At 33.7% G+C, this 15684-nt stretch overlaps 1 protein-coding gene across 1 annotated transcript in view; it reads right to left on the bottom strand.

The window, feature by feature from the left end:
- SYNE1 (spectrin repeat containing nuclear envelope protein 1) overlaps positions 1–15684 on the bottom strand; it is a 560807-nt gene that overhangs the window by 326261 nt on the left and 218862 nt on the right. The window contains 4 exon segments of the mRNA XM_078155071.1: positions 8086–8226; positions 8679–8849; positions 11361–11528; positions 12494–12658. Coding sequence (XP_078011197.1) covers positions 8086–8226; positions 8679–8849; positions 11361–11528; positions 12494–12658 — 645 coding nt within the window.

The following is a 15684-nucleotide window of genomic DNA, read 5'->3' as shown; positions in this document are numbered from 1 at the left end:
CAAGAATTTCATTTGGGTTGAGTAAAAATCAATCCTATTCTTAATTAGATTGATTATTTTGTGTCCTCCTTTCAAAATATGCAATTTAGCTTCTTTCCTTTAACAGTCAGTGATGTATATGTATGTTGCTGTTACTTACAAACTAAATCAAGGAAGAACATGTGTCATGAGTAATCATAAATTTTATTTTTTCATGATTCAAAATAAAATGCGATAAGGCTAGAGAATTTTAAGGCAGTAGATAGTTAACTAAAAGAAAAGCAAATCATTCACATAGAACAAATTCTTAGAGCTGAATCTTATTTCAGGGAAAGAACCAGAGTTAACATAAGCACTCAAATGTTGCCAGATGGCATGAAAGATCTATTAAGATGACAAACAAATCAGAAATAGGAGAAAAGGACCAATTATAGAACAGTTGTTTTAGATCAGAACTTGCAAATCAGCAATGAGCTAGCTAAAGGGATGACAGTCTGAAAGAAATTAGATTTTGCCTAAATGATGTCAGGTTATGAATAAAGAATTTTAATAACAAAATTGCAAAGATGAAACTTGTTTTGCCTATAGCCACATGTCATAATTTGTCATTAAATTAACGTAGGGAGCCATTTGTAGGTCTCCAAAGATGATACATCAAGAATATTGTGCATAATTTACCACTGAACCTGTATGTAGAGCCTTTAACATGTGATATATACCATACATGCTCAATATATACAAATAACTCACCTAGACATGGATGTAAGCTGACATGTACACACATGTTGGTAAGTAGTTAAACGTTTGTAGAATAACACCTAACATTTTAGAGCAATAAAAAGTTCTATTTTGTCAGATTGCTTTTACTAATTGATGTTTGACTTTCTTTTCATGAGAATAGGAAAGGAGAAATAGGAAACTTCAACACCATATGCGAATGGTTCATAATAAATTTAGAGGATGTTAAAAAATACTTAATTTATACATTTTCAAACTTACATATAAACTGATTTTTGGACTGAGGGAAAAGTGAATATGGTGAAAACAGATGCATAATTAAGTGCGAAGCACATAATCAAAGAAAAAAGGGAAATTATGGATAATGTAGAACTACTTAGAATGTGGTCACAAATTGTGAGAGAAAGAGTTAGAAGATCTGGGTTTGAATCTCCAACTCTATTTATAACTAGATATGTGATACTGAGTTGAGTTTTTTTTTTATCTTATATTTATTTGTATGTTGCCTCAACCATTTAGAGTGTAAGATCCTTGAGGGAATGGACTACCTTTTGCTTCTTTTTGTATCCCCAGCACTTAGCACAATGCCTGGCATATAGTAATTACTTAATAAATGCTTATTTATTATTGATCATTGATTGATCTTCATTTGTAAAATGTAGACAATAATGTTAACCTGATCTACTTCCCAAGGTGGTTGTGCTATGCTGTGTTTTGAGATAATATATGGAAAGCATTTTGTAACTGTAAAGTAGTAGATATGAAAAAAGGAATAAACATTCATAAAACACCTATTATGTATGTATTATGATGTGCAAGATTCTGTGTTAAGTGCTTTACAAATATTATCTCATTTAGATTCTCACAACAACCCTGGAAGGTAGGTGCCACTATTATCTCTAAGGTCAATGAGTATTAAGTATCTGAGGCCATATTTGAACTCAGATTTTCATGACTCCTAGTCCAGTGCTTTGTCCTAGGGGCCTCAGATAAATGTGAATTTTATAAAGTGGAGATGGTAATATCAGCTTGACCCACTTCCCCAGGTTGATGTGTTGTGCTTTGAAATTAAGTATGTAAAGTGCTTTGTGACCATAAAGTAGTAGATAAATGGGAATTGTTGTTTTAATTTAGTACTTAGAGTCATGCTTTCTTCTGTGTTGGCATCCCTTCCACTCTTACAAATTATACTCATTCTCTGCCTGTTTATCTGATTCAATTAGTTCATGTTTTTACATAAATCTTCCATAAAGAATCAACCCCAATCACTGTAGGATTTTCTTTTCTTTTAATACCAGGAGTTAGAGGAGGGAGGAGTACAAATATACCAGTGTAACTATTCCTCTGTTGTTTCTGGAGTTCTTTTCCTTGTCATCCATTTTTTTGATAACATCTTTTAGCCAATTTTTCATGCCATTTTTCATGTCATGTCAATTTTCAGGCCATTACTAATAATATTCTGCAGACCTATTTCTACCAACCAAACATCTCTCCATTGAGCTTTATGTTATTTCTAACTTTGATTCCTTCAGAATTCTTCTGTTCCATGATTCAAAACAATAGGTCACCACTGGAAGAATACTAGTATCAAAAAAAGATGGGTTTCTACAGAAGTGAAGAAGTGTGCAGAATCATAGAAATTACAATTTTCCCATATGCAACACAGTCTAAGCTTCTCTTCAATTCTGGGCTTCATTTACTGTCTTTCTGAAATTCTTGTCATATATGTGTGTGTGCGCATATATATATGCACACACACACATACATATATATACACATCATACACACATATGATTGAGTAAGCAATGTTTTTCACGTATTTTGTTTTTTCCAGTATGCGTGGTGGTTAGGTCAAGTTCACATTACAGAATTAATAAGGAAGCTTCGTAGTCTTTCAGACCAGAAACAATTAGCATCAGGTCAAGTACTGTGCAAAAATGATGTCATTTGTAGTCCATCAATTTCAACGGGGAACCATTTTATTTAGGCTTAACACATGACATATTCTATGAATGTTCATTTTGTTTTTGTATCCTTGGCACCAAGCACTACGCCTTGCACGTGGCTTGCTGAATTTAATTAAATCAACTTGGGTAAATACCTGGATTGAATGAGTTTTCCAATTTATACCTCCTTCATTTCACTTTACAGAAATATTCAAAAGCTCTTTGAATAAAGTCATTCCTAAAGTTGCATCTGTCACTGAGTAGTCCATGATTTTATTCTAGAGATTCAAATGCTGTTTTTAAATTAACGGACAAAGGCACAGTTTCCTATTAATATAGCCAAATTAGAGTTTGAATAAGAGACCAATTTCTCAAAAAATAAGAGTAGAAACAGCAAAGAAAATAGGTAAAATTTACACATACACAAACACAAGAAAATAAAAATCATCTGGAAACCGGAAATTATCAAAGTGAACAAATAATAATATTCTGTGGGATCACTTTCAAATAAAGTACCAAAAATTAAAAGTGGAAGAAAATTGATGATGCAAGAAATACTGAAAAGGTCCCCAGGTAGATAAATGCACATTCAAATAAACTTTAAAAGAACTGACATTGGTAAGGAAATCACAGTATCAGGGGAAAAAATTTAGAAAAAAATCACAGAAGTCACTGACATAGAATTCAAAGAAGCATTAAAAAAGAGAACAGGAGGATTTTTTTTAAAATATGACCAATATGGAGAACATGACAGAAACTCTCAAAAATTAAAGAGAAGCAGTCAATAACATCAGACCAAACACAGCAGAAAATAGCATTGCAAAGAAGTCAGATCCATTGGAGGTGGGTGGAGTGGGAAGCTTAGGAAATGACACAATTGTCAGGGAAAAAAATTGAAATCATGCAAATTTAAGTGACTAACCCAGATAGTAAGGAAGGATGCAGAAATCTCAAATTATTTGCATCCCAGAGAATTTAGAAAAGCAAAAGAATCAGAACACACTATTCCAACAAGTTATTTAGGAAACTTTTTGGAATTAGCAAAAATGATTGAAAACATAAAAAACCCCAGGAAAAGTACATAGGACCTTAATAAGCGAAAACCCAAGATTAAACAAATTATAGGCAAACTCCAATGGGGAAAAAATCTTAATATCAAAAAAGAAAGAATAAAAGTAGCATACCAAGGGACAACAATCAGGATCACAGTGGACTTCTCAAGGGAGATAAAAATGATCAAATAAATTGGACTGTGCCATAAAACTTTTAAGAACCACTGATCATGAACGAAGAATTTATCTACCCAGCAAAAATTATATGCTGTGTAAAGATATGAGATACACATTCATGAAGATTCAGTCTTTGAAAAGTTAACAGAGACACAGAGTCTTAGGACAAGAGTTGAATTAAATCACTTTTAGTAAATCAATGTAAATCAGTTTCTAATAAAATGTGAAAATCCACAAATATATTGATTTAATCGCTTTATCTCATATAAAAGTATAATAAAAGGATATTTTAACACCCTACTAATGAGAATATAACAGATCCAACAAAAAGATAAGAAAGAAATTACATATATTGATCAAGTATTAGTCAAACTAGATCTAGTAGATGTATTGAAGTACCCCAATGAGAAGAGTAAAGAATACATATAATCTTTTGATTATATATTATACATGCACAAATTACAGAAAAAATTTATGTAAGGATATGAAGAAAGTTTAGATCAATAAACAATTCCATAGATTTTATGTATTCTGCTTACATATCAATGCAATCAAATCAGTAGGAAAAAACATTAACAGTAAATTTTGATACAATAAGTAAAATCTTTGGATACAAGTGGTCATAAAATTATTTATCAAATAAGCCCCCAGCTGAAAGAAGAAATTATAAGAAAACTGAATTCAAAGATAGTAATAACATATAAACCACATATAAAAATCTATGATATTAATTCAAGGCAATATTGAAGAAAATTTAGGGCACTGATTGACCATATTGCTTTTTAAAAAAGAACCCAATTAATTGAGTTTGCATTTTAAAGCCCAAGAAAAGCAATAATACAACTATCAAAAAAAAAAGATCTGTAACCAAAATCAGAACAGATACTAATACAACTGAAAATGTTTTTAAAATGAATGAAATAATAAATCTATCCAAGAGCTAATTTTTGTTAATACCAACAAAATGGATAAACAATTAACAAATCTAATTACATAAAGGAAAAGAGGAAGCAAAAATAACTAAATTTAAAAATTAAAAAGGAGAGATCATGAGGGCAAAAGAAATTAAGAAAATAATTAAGAATCATGATACACAGCTCTTTTCTACCAAAGAGGATCTAAAATAATGCATAATAATGAAAACATTCCCTAATAAATGCTGGTATATAAATATAATGGAATGTTATGGTATTATATGATGATAAATATAAGTTCAAAGAAATAAAGACTTATCTATGAGAAGTGATGAAAAAATGAAGGTCAGCAAACAAAATTATATATACTGAATAAAACTTTTTTAAAAAATGAAAACCAAAGGAAAAATAATTTCAAATCTCAGGAGAGGACACAGAAGAATACACTTTTGGGTTTTGTTAATAAGCTTCTTTTTTTTTTGTTAAAAATACAGTACAATAGGCTTAGGTTTTTAATATATTAGTTCATCCCTTCTTGTATATTGGTTATTCTCTTTATAGTTATTAAGTTTGTAATAAAAAATAGATACAAGTGGTACCATGTATTCTCAACACTTCTCCTTTCATTGCCAGAAAGTCGAATGTAGAAAATGATTGAAAAAGCCTACAAGTATCCTCTTTATGTTTTTAGCAAGAATGATCTTGATATATAAATATGCCATTCTTATTTATAGATGAGCAAAACAAATATATGGTTCAGAAATTGGTGGTGTTTTCTCCTTCCCTTTTTTCTTTTAGTGACTTGCCCATGGTCATACAGCTAATAGGAATCTGAAATCGGATTTGAATTCAGGTCCTCCTGACTCCAGGGTCAGTGCTTTATCCACTCTGCCATCTAACTGCCCCCATCACTTTTACTCTATAAAAAAAAACCTATCTAGGATCTTTCTTATTCTATTAAAATTTTCCTGTATGTATAATATCTTGAAATTAATTTCCATATGCCTTGAAATTGGTATCAACATCAACATAGATTTCTGCCATATGTATTTGATCTGATCCAACCAGTCTTCCTGATTTATGAGTCACAATCACTACTGGTATTTTCAAACATAGTTAATATAAAATGGAGGCAATGGGATACAAATACTATAGCTTTATGACTGTCAAAAACAATACATGACAATAAACATGAAAGCAGATCTGTTTCATTTTAAGTCTGTTTATCTTTCTTCCATTTTATTGACATATAGTCTTGGGATAATCCTCTGCTTCTTTCTGCTGTGATCTTCATCATAATGTTTTTCAAATCGATTTGTACCAGAAAGTGAGTTGCACTCAGCTCCTAAGTCTCTTTCGAAAGACGATTAAATATTTACTGAGTGAAGTGATTTTTTTGGACTCCTTTAACCTACTAATAGTAATAACGTTTTAGTATTGGTTAAATTTCTCAAATAAATGTTGATAGGTTCAACATCTTTAATTTTTTTTTCCATTTTACTAATGGTATCACAATTAACATTTATGTCAAACTTTAACGTTTGGAAAGGGTTTTATAACTAGTGTCTCATTTGAACTTCTTAAAAAAACAGGGGTTTTTTTGCTGTTATTTTAAAGTCAATTTTTAGTCTCAAGCAGTATGTTCTAATTCTTGGCCCCATGATTAATTTTTTTGTATTATAGTTGTTTAATCAGGCTAACCAGTTAATGATCTGATTACAAAGAGCTAATTCTGAAATGACTGATAATATCTGTAATTGGTAATTTCAAATCCATTAAGATATGGTCAGTTTCATTTTTTATGATGTTATTCAGTACACATCACATTCAATATCTTTTGACTCTCTACTAAAGAAAGTACTCATATGCAGAGCCTAGACTTTCTAATAATCTACTAGCCTTTGGCTTTTTCCACTACAGAGTAGTTTTGTTAATTAGCAAAAATTAAGAATTCATAATATAGAAAGAACAAATGAATTCTTAAATAATGCAGGAACAAATGCAAGTATTCAGAGAGAGATATATGTTATGATATCACATGATATGATATGATCTGATATGATTTGGGCTGGCATGGCATAGCATAGTATGACATAGTATGGTATGTTATAGTATGGTACATTATGGTATGGTATGGTACAATACAAGTATGACATGATATGAAGAAATTACAAACCTATGCAGCCTTAAGGGAGAATAGAACTGTAACTGAAAAAATCTTCAAGAGTTTATAGAAAGTGTTCATATAAACTTTTTAATAATAGGAAGAGAGACAGAACCCTCCTAATGGTAATCAAATGAGCAAATGGAATATTCAGAGAGAAATGAACATTATCTTTGTTCTTACAAAGTCTCAAACCTCTTTGGTAGGCCATAGCCTATTGTATAATACTGTATAATCCTACTGTACTCAGTCCAGGTAAGGTGACATCTGTATCACTATGTTCTATTTTGGGTATCATATTTTAGGGGGAAGGGAAGGGGAAAAGCATTTATTGAGCACCTATTGGTTGTAAGGAATTGTATGCACTTTATAAATGTCATCTCATTTGATTTAGGAAGGACATTGATAATATGGAGAGAATTGATAACTAGGATAAGTAAGGTCCCCAAATTCATGCCATTTATGGATGTTTAGCCTCGAAAAGATATTTGAAGGGTTGTCATGTAGAAGAGGCTTGTTCCGTTTTACTCCAAAGGGCAGAATGGGTACAAGTTTCAAAGAGGTAGATTTAGGCTTGATGTAAGGAAAATATTCCTACTCTAATGGTATCCAAAATTATAATAGGACGCCTCAGAAGGAAGAGCATTCCCCCTCCCTGCAGGTCTTGTAGAAAAGGCTGGATAACTACTTGTTAGTTACATAGCAGAAAGAGATTTTCAGCCATAGGCTGGGTTGGGATGGATGGCCTCTGAGTTCTCTTAAAAATCTTGCATTCAACAATTCTGTGCATCATTTAAATATGAGTGCAATGAATTGAACTGAACTTAGCACCCTCCTTGTAAACTTCACAAAATATAAACCAAAATATAAACTGTATACCTGCTATTGGTACCTAGTAACACCATCTTAGTATCTAGTATCTTATTAGCTTAGTAAATCATCATCTTAGCCAGAGTGGTAACCAGCCTCTTGATACCCACACATAACACTAACAATCATTCATTGTTCTGTCTGGGAAAATGTGCTCTGTTTTTCTTTTTCTGAAAAAAAAGGGGGAAACACGGAATCATTTCAGGCTAAATGTTTAACAAAGGACTAGATCATGTCACTTATACCTTTGTCTGATCCAGTTCTGAGGACAGGCTCTCTAAGCTGCTAAAACTCAAGAAACGTTCATGGCTGGAACCTGTTTGAAAAAGGTATCTGACCACTGTTTCTTTGTTTGTCTCAAAGCGCTCCCACTTTCTTATTGTGACCTAAAGAGAAAAAAAATGTTAAATAATATAATAAGTTATAAATTAATGAAGTATATCAAGGAATCATTTTTTTACATGGACCCTAACTGGGAGAGTTTCAACCCTTCAACTTCCAGTTACTTTTATTCAGCTGCCAATTTAATACACTAATATTCTAAGAAAGTTTATTGTCCAGTCTCTAGTAGAGACTAACCTCTCTAGGCCTCATCTATGGGGGAGAAAAGGAGTTGGACTTGCTCGTCTGTAAGGTATTTTCTGGATATAATCAACCTAATTACAAAAATTAACATTTATGTTCCAACAGAAAAATCAGGACTAAAAATATCCATGCTTTTTTCTGTACACTGCCAAGGTAAAAAGAGCTACTTAGAGTTAGACAACAATAGGTAGGTCAACATCATCTTTTCACTGGGGAGAACTTTTGAAGAGACCATTGCTTTCTTAAGTCTCACCTGTAGGCGGCGCTCCTGCTTTTCCCTATTCTGCTCCATGTTCTCTAAAGTATCCTCCAGCTTTTTCAGGTCCTCTTGGACTCTGCTAGGTAGCCCACCTTCATCCTGCTTAGCCCTGGCAATCTGCTCTTGCACGTCTTTCTTCTTTGCATGAATCCTCTTGGTCTTTTGCTGAAAGGATTTGTTAAACAGATGGATATGCATATTAATTTCTCCCACAGCTGAGAAGGGAAGTACACGCCCACACTTGAACAGAGGATGGAAAAGTGCATACAAAAGCATGCAGTGTGGGCAGTAACTATACTTTAAGTGAGGGAATAACTATTAATAGCAACAAAGAGTCTACATTAGGTGGAGATGGACATTATTTATAAATATTTTAGTTAAGAAAAACAAGAGTTACATCACTTAAAATTGTATCAAAAGATCTGTTTTGTGCTTTACACATGAAATGCATTTGGTGCAATAATTCATTTGTTGAAAAAGAAAAAATTGTGTGTGTGTGTGTGTGTGTGTGTGTGTGTGTGTGAGAGAGAGAGAGAGAGAGAGAGAGAGAGAGAGAGAGAGAGAGAGAGAGAGAGAAAGAGATTCCTTTACTACTTAAAAAATAAAAGAGGACCAAATCCAAAGTAACTCTTTTGCTAATGTAGAAAAAAGTGAATACATTAGGGTTTGTGATTAATCTGTAGAAACTGCAAAAAAAAATCTACAGGGATTTTTCAGAAACGTAAAAATAGAAATAAAAATATCGATGGTGCTGTTCCCTAAATTAAAACAACACAAAATTAAAATCTCTTCATCAACATACAAACAACATAAAATAAATGAAAGCAATATGCAAACAAATTTTCATTTCATGCACATTAACTTTTAAAACAGCCACTGACCTATTATTTTTCAGAGGTAACAGTGAAGTTTATAAAAATAACAACTATTTTTGCATCTTTAAAAAAAGTATATGCCATGGGAAGACAGGAACTGATGCAAAGTGAAGCAAGCAGAGACAAGAAAACAATATATGAAATGTATTTTTTGTTTTTGTTGTTGTTCAATTGTTTTCAATTCTGTGACCTCATTTGGCATTTTCTTGACAAAGATACTGAAGTGGTTTGCCACTTCCTTCTCCAGGTAATTTTACAAATGAGGAAACAGGCAAACAGGATTAAGTGACTTGCCTAAAGTTACACAGCTAGTAAGTGGCTGAAGCTGGATTTGAACTCAGGAAGATGAGTTTTCCTGACTCCAAGCAAGGAATTCTATATATACCACGCCCCCTAACTGCCCCATTTTATTTATTCTACAAACATTTAAATGTCTAATGTGTGTAGGTGTCACACTAGATGAATATGGGGATCTGAGAAATGAGTGTAAATAATATCATATCCTTGTCAAGGCCTCAAGGTCACATGTAGCCTTCTAAGGGAACAGCCTTTTGATTAAGTCTAAGTTTTACAGAACAAATCTTTTTATTAAGAGAATTTGTTCTGTGAATTCGGATTCAAAGAGCTGAACTTGAGGACCTAGAGGGCCACATGCAGCCTCAAGGTCGCAAGTTCCCCACCCCTGCTCAAAGAAAAAAAAAAAGAAAAATCAAACAAACATAATATAAAGTAAAGAGTGATTAGTACATAAGGGAAACAAGTACTATAATTATTCTGTGCTGGGGAAGTCTGAAGTTTCATGGAAGAAGGGAAGCCTCGAAGGCAGATTCAAAAAAGGGCATACCAGGCATAGCAAATGGTATGACAATGTGTAGTATATGTGTTCAAGAAAGAACAATTAGAGAAAGAGGGAGTGGAAATGCAGTGGGGGAGGGAAGGAAACAGAAAAGTTTTTAACATAATTACATTAGCATAATGAGCTTGCAATAAAGTATCCTTACATTCCTCTTTTCTATTAGAGGCAATACTTTCAAGAGAGGTTTTCAAAGTTAATGTGATATTTGGTTCCTATTTTTTTTCTTTTCCTTTTTGTCATCACCATATTCCTTAATGTGAAGATACTTCTCAGTATCAACTGAGACATTTCAGCTAAGAACAGAATGTCACCAAATCCTTTGACCATGCAGCCCAGATTTTCTGAATGGGTGAGTGTTCTACACAATTGATGTCAAACTCAAATAGAAACAGGGACCACAGAACCTTTGGTAAGGATTCCTGAAGGCCATCCATTGACTTAGTTATAAAATATAATATTAACTTTGTTTTATAATAGTTTTATTTCAAAAACTATTTCCCAATTACTGGTTTGGCCCCTCTGAGGATTGTTGTGGGTTATATGTGGCCAGCAGACCAAGTGTTTGACACCTCTGGTCTATACATCTCTCTGGGTTTGATTCACTAATAGAAATAATAATCAATAATTAATAATACAAAATATATTAATAATAATTATTATTATTGATAACACATATATAGCACTTGCTATGTTCTAGGCACTTGACAATTATTACCTAATTTGACCCTCACAACAACCCTGGGAGCTAGGTGCTGCTATTATCCCAATTTTTTAACAAAAGGAGAAACTGAGGCAAAGAGGTGACTTGCCTAGGGTTTCACAGTTGGAAAAATGTCTGAGAATAGATTTGAACTCAGGGCTTACTTGACTTCAGACCCAGAACTCTATCCACTGTGCCACATAGCTGCCCCTAGGAGATACAATAAAATTAAAGACACATCCCACCTGATGATGTAGAAGTAACTGCTGGGCTTCAATTAAGTTTTCAGTGTCCAAGATCTTTTCTGCTTGCTCCTGAACTTCTTTGGAGGTGTTAATTAACTGTTCAAGGGAGCTTTTTGCAATTTCCTTGTACTGGACACGATCCCCAAGAGTGCTTAGCATCTTTTCAACCTAAATTAAAAAAAAAAAAGAAACACACAAATAAATCCATGACCCATATAACACTGGATAGAACTATTTTATGTTGAAATGTTTCAAGGATATTAATAACTTAAAAACAAAAGTAAAATGGACATTATTTTATTTTGTTCTTGTAGTATATGGCATATCTATAAATCTCTAATTATGCTTTCAAGTGAAAATACTATATTAAATACATAGCACTCAGGGAAAAAAGACCTCATCTGACACATTCTACTGGATCAAAATCACTCTTTTTTTGGGGGGGGCAAGGTAATTGGGATTAAGTGACTTGCCCAGAGTCACATGGCTAGTAAGTGTTACGTGTCTGAGGCTGGATTTGAACTCAGGTGCTTCTCACTCCAGGGCCAGTGCTCTATCCACTGCACCACCTAGCTGCCCCAAATCATTCTTTTTAAGAATCAGTGTGAAACGGTATAAATGTTTTACCATTTCCCTTTAAATAAATGACTGTATTTCATAGTTCACCAAAGTTTTGAATTAAAAAAAAAGTAGGAAGACACCTGACAATTAAGCATAATACATGTCCTAGAGGAAGGCCGCATAAATTACTATTAAAATATTTGTGGGTTTGTTGTCATTGTTGAAGGGGAAAACTGAATAAGTACACTAATTTTAACCTAGAAACTTTGCTAAAACTTCAAAATTAACTACCCTAATTATTACAAAGGATTTAACTTTTATTTTATTTTTCCTATGGGGGATACATGGGAAGAAGAGAAAATAAATGTCTGTTAAATTTTTAAATTAAATCATCAATATTGTAATGGGGCACAATTTTTTTTTAATACTGTAGATTAGCTTTGGCAACCTCTGCATTAATAACAAATATTTCACAGTGTAATCTTTTACTCTGATTTTGGTTAAAACAAATTAAAACTCTCCATATAAGGAAGCTCAAAAGAGCTGCACATTACTGAAATATATAACTTTACCTCTGACAGCAAAGTTATGAGGCCCTTGAAGTCACTCGAGAGTTTTGTGAGTTCATCATCTTGCTTCTGGATTTCTTTCTCAGCAGAAACTTCAGTAAGAGTTTTCAGCCTAGCCTTCAACCAACCAAGATTCTCTCCTTGTTTGTTCATCTCATCTCTAATTTCCTGCATAGAAAATTCATCAAAACATTACCTGTGAACCATGGTTAAGTGCAACAAAATCTAAGGGGCAATTGATACAATGGTCATGCTTCTTGACGTGGTTCCCTTCCTTCCATCTCTCTGACCCCTCCAGTTACTTTGTTAGCACTCATACTTCTGCCCCTTAAACATGACTGTGTCCTAAGTTTCTCTAGAATCTTGGCCTTTTCCTCTACAGTCTCTCCATTCAGGGGATCTTATCTAACTAGTCCCATAGCTTCGATTATCACTCCTCTGATGAAAACTGCCAAAGATACGATGTGTTCCAAAAAAACCGAACTGAGATTTTTGGGACCCCTTACATGCCTAACCTCTCCCCAGAGATTCTGTTTTATATTTCCAGTGGAGTTCTGGAGGGCTACACTTAGAAGCTCTGTTGTTACCTCAGATTCAGTTTAACTTCTTTGAGCCTCAGCTTCCTCATCTGTCAAAAGAAGTGACTTGAGTAGATGCTGCTTAACCGGGTGCTATTTAAAGTTATTTTTGGTTATAAATCTATGTTCTCTCTCTCTCTCTCTCTCTCTCTCTCTCTCTCTCTCTCTCTCTCTCTCTCTCTCTCTCTATATATATATATATATATATATATATATATATATATATATATATATATATATATATATCATCTACCCCCCCAAAATTGTCTCTCTCCATAACATATCTATTTCTGTTGCTAGTGTCATCACTGTCCCAGTTACTGAGACTCATAATTTCAGTTATTTTTTCACTTGTTGTTCAGCTGTTTCTGTCGTGTCTGACTCTTCATGACCCTTTTTGGGGTTTTCTTGGCAAAGATAATGGAGTGGTTTGCCATTTCCTTCTTCAGCTCATTTTATATATGAGGAAACTGAGGCAAACAGGGTTAAATGACTTGCCAGAGTCACACAGCTAATAAGTGTCACAGGCTAGTTTTGAACTCATGTCTGATTCTGGGCCTGGTACTCTATCCACTGCACTACTAGCTGCCCTAATCAGTTGCCAAATTCTTCAAAGTCTAAACCAATCCTATTGCTTGCGTTCCATCTTTGTACTTCTCATTCTCCCTTTTGTTATATTTATATATTTGCTTTTCCTGCTACTGATCTCCTTGAGAGTGGAATTTGTGTTCACTTAGTACTGGGCATCTCAATAAAAGTGTTTTGAATTAAATTGTCATCAATGATAGAGGTATCAGAAAATCCAATATGCATTCCATACTTATTTTCATTTGTGTCCATATAATCTCCAGATGCTATAGAGAAATGTTAGCTGAGATGTTCTTACCCTATATATGCAATTAGCTTAGTGCACACAAAACAGACTACAATCTTTATACGTGGATGGGTTAGATTTAGCAATTTCATTTTTATTAGCTATCATGAAGCATAATAGACAGAGGGCTGCTTCAGAATCTGGAGAACCTGGGTTCAAGTCTCACCTTTAATAAACACTGCTGGTGTTTACCTTGTGGAAATCACAGCTTCTCTCTACACACTAAGTAGAGAGAAGAATAATATAGGACATAAGAAAATAGAAGGAAATACACGGGCACAGAGGACCTAGGTGAGTTTTCTGTGTCCCCACTCTGAGAGAAGTGAGTGGTAACGTGAGCTAGGTGTCAATCACTAAACTTCTCTGACTCAGTTTCTTCATCCATAAAGTCTGGATAATATTTGTAGTACCTGAGGGAATGGTTGTGAGGTATAACAATAGCATAATATATATTAAGTATTTTTCAGGCTTTAAAGTATTACAGAATTATCAGTTCTGTAATACTTTAAAATCTGAAGGGCAGGAAATTACTTGATTTGAAGAAATTTGGATTTAAATCCCAGCTCTGTCACTGACTTACTATGTAAGCTTTGGCAAGAGATTTACCCTCCCTGAGCAATTTTTTCCTCTTTTGAAAAATAACGTGCTTGGATTAGAGAAGTTTGTAGATCTTTGTACATCTAGACATCAATCTTTATTGCCTATACTACACTTGGTTTGTGTAATATTGTTCTCTTATATTTCTGTTGCAATATTTACATGTACACACAAATCTTCTGTTGAGACCCACCTTGAAAACTATCCCTGGGCAGAACCAAATCCTAACGTCCTCATGAAGCAGCTTCACTCGATAGTTGTGCACAACACAAAAATCATTCTTAACCTTTTTTGGTAGGAAAACTAGGAAAAGCCACCCAAATAATATACATAATTTAAATAACTCTCAGAGGAAGTCCCCTAAGTATTCTAACTTATACCTATCATTACATTATGAGAGGAATTATTTTACTATTATATTAATAATCAATTATTAAATTAGGATTCACACATTTCTCCTTTATTTCCTCCTTTAAGATGGAGCCCCTGTAATGAGTCAATCTCTGAAAGATATGACTAATTGATGAGATTGTCTTAGCTCTCAAGGTACATGCTCTTCAATCTTGGACCTGATCCCACCCAACTAGGAGACTTTACTCTAGAGTATGAACAGAAATCCAATCTAGGCAGATTCCTACAACAAAAGCCCCTATCCCTGCACCCCTCCATTAGAGTTTAGGGTGATCCAGATCACAAAGAAGAAAACCAACCAGAGTGGTCTGAATGGAGATAGAGTCCCCAGTCTAGATTGCAGGAGCAGGCTGAATCTCATGATCAAGCCACATTCTCAGCAGGAATTGCTGAAGACTTCTAGTCCGCCTCCTCATTAAATGTCCACCAATCAAGGCTGATTTTCAGTTGTCAAGGGAATTCCCTTTAAAGGATTATTTAAAGCTTTCAGGCTTTCCTTGTCTTTTGCCTTTAGTTGCAGATTAAAAACCACTGACCATCAATTTATTTATTATTAGCTAGCCTAATTAATAAGTAGATTATTAATTACTTAGAAACTCTGTCTCTCAGGTTTTTCATTCATCACATACTGCCAGTAGTTACATATAAAAAGTAAAAAAGATTACTGCTGTACCATCTAATCAAGCAAAAAGAAAAGAAAAAGGAAATCTTCAGATATTATATAAATACAGGGC

The sequence above is a fragment of the Phascolarctos cinereus genome, unplaced genomic scaffold (assembly GCF_003287225.1).
Source record: "Phascolarctos cinereus isolate Bilbo 61053 unplaced genomic scaffold, phaCin_HiC Scaffold_5;HRSCAF=322, whole genome shotgun sequence".
Taxonomy (NCBI): Eukaryota; Metazoa; Chordata; class Mammalia; order Diprotodontia; family Phascolarctidae; genus Phascolarctos; species Phascolarctos cinereus.
This window is presented reverse-complemented; position numbering and strand designations above follow the sequence as displayed.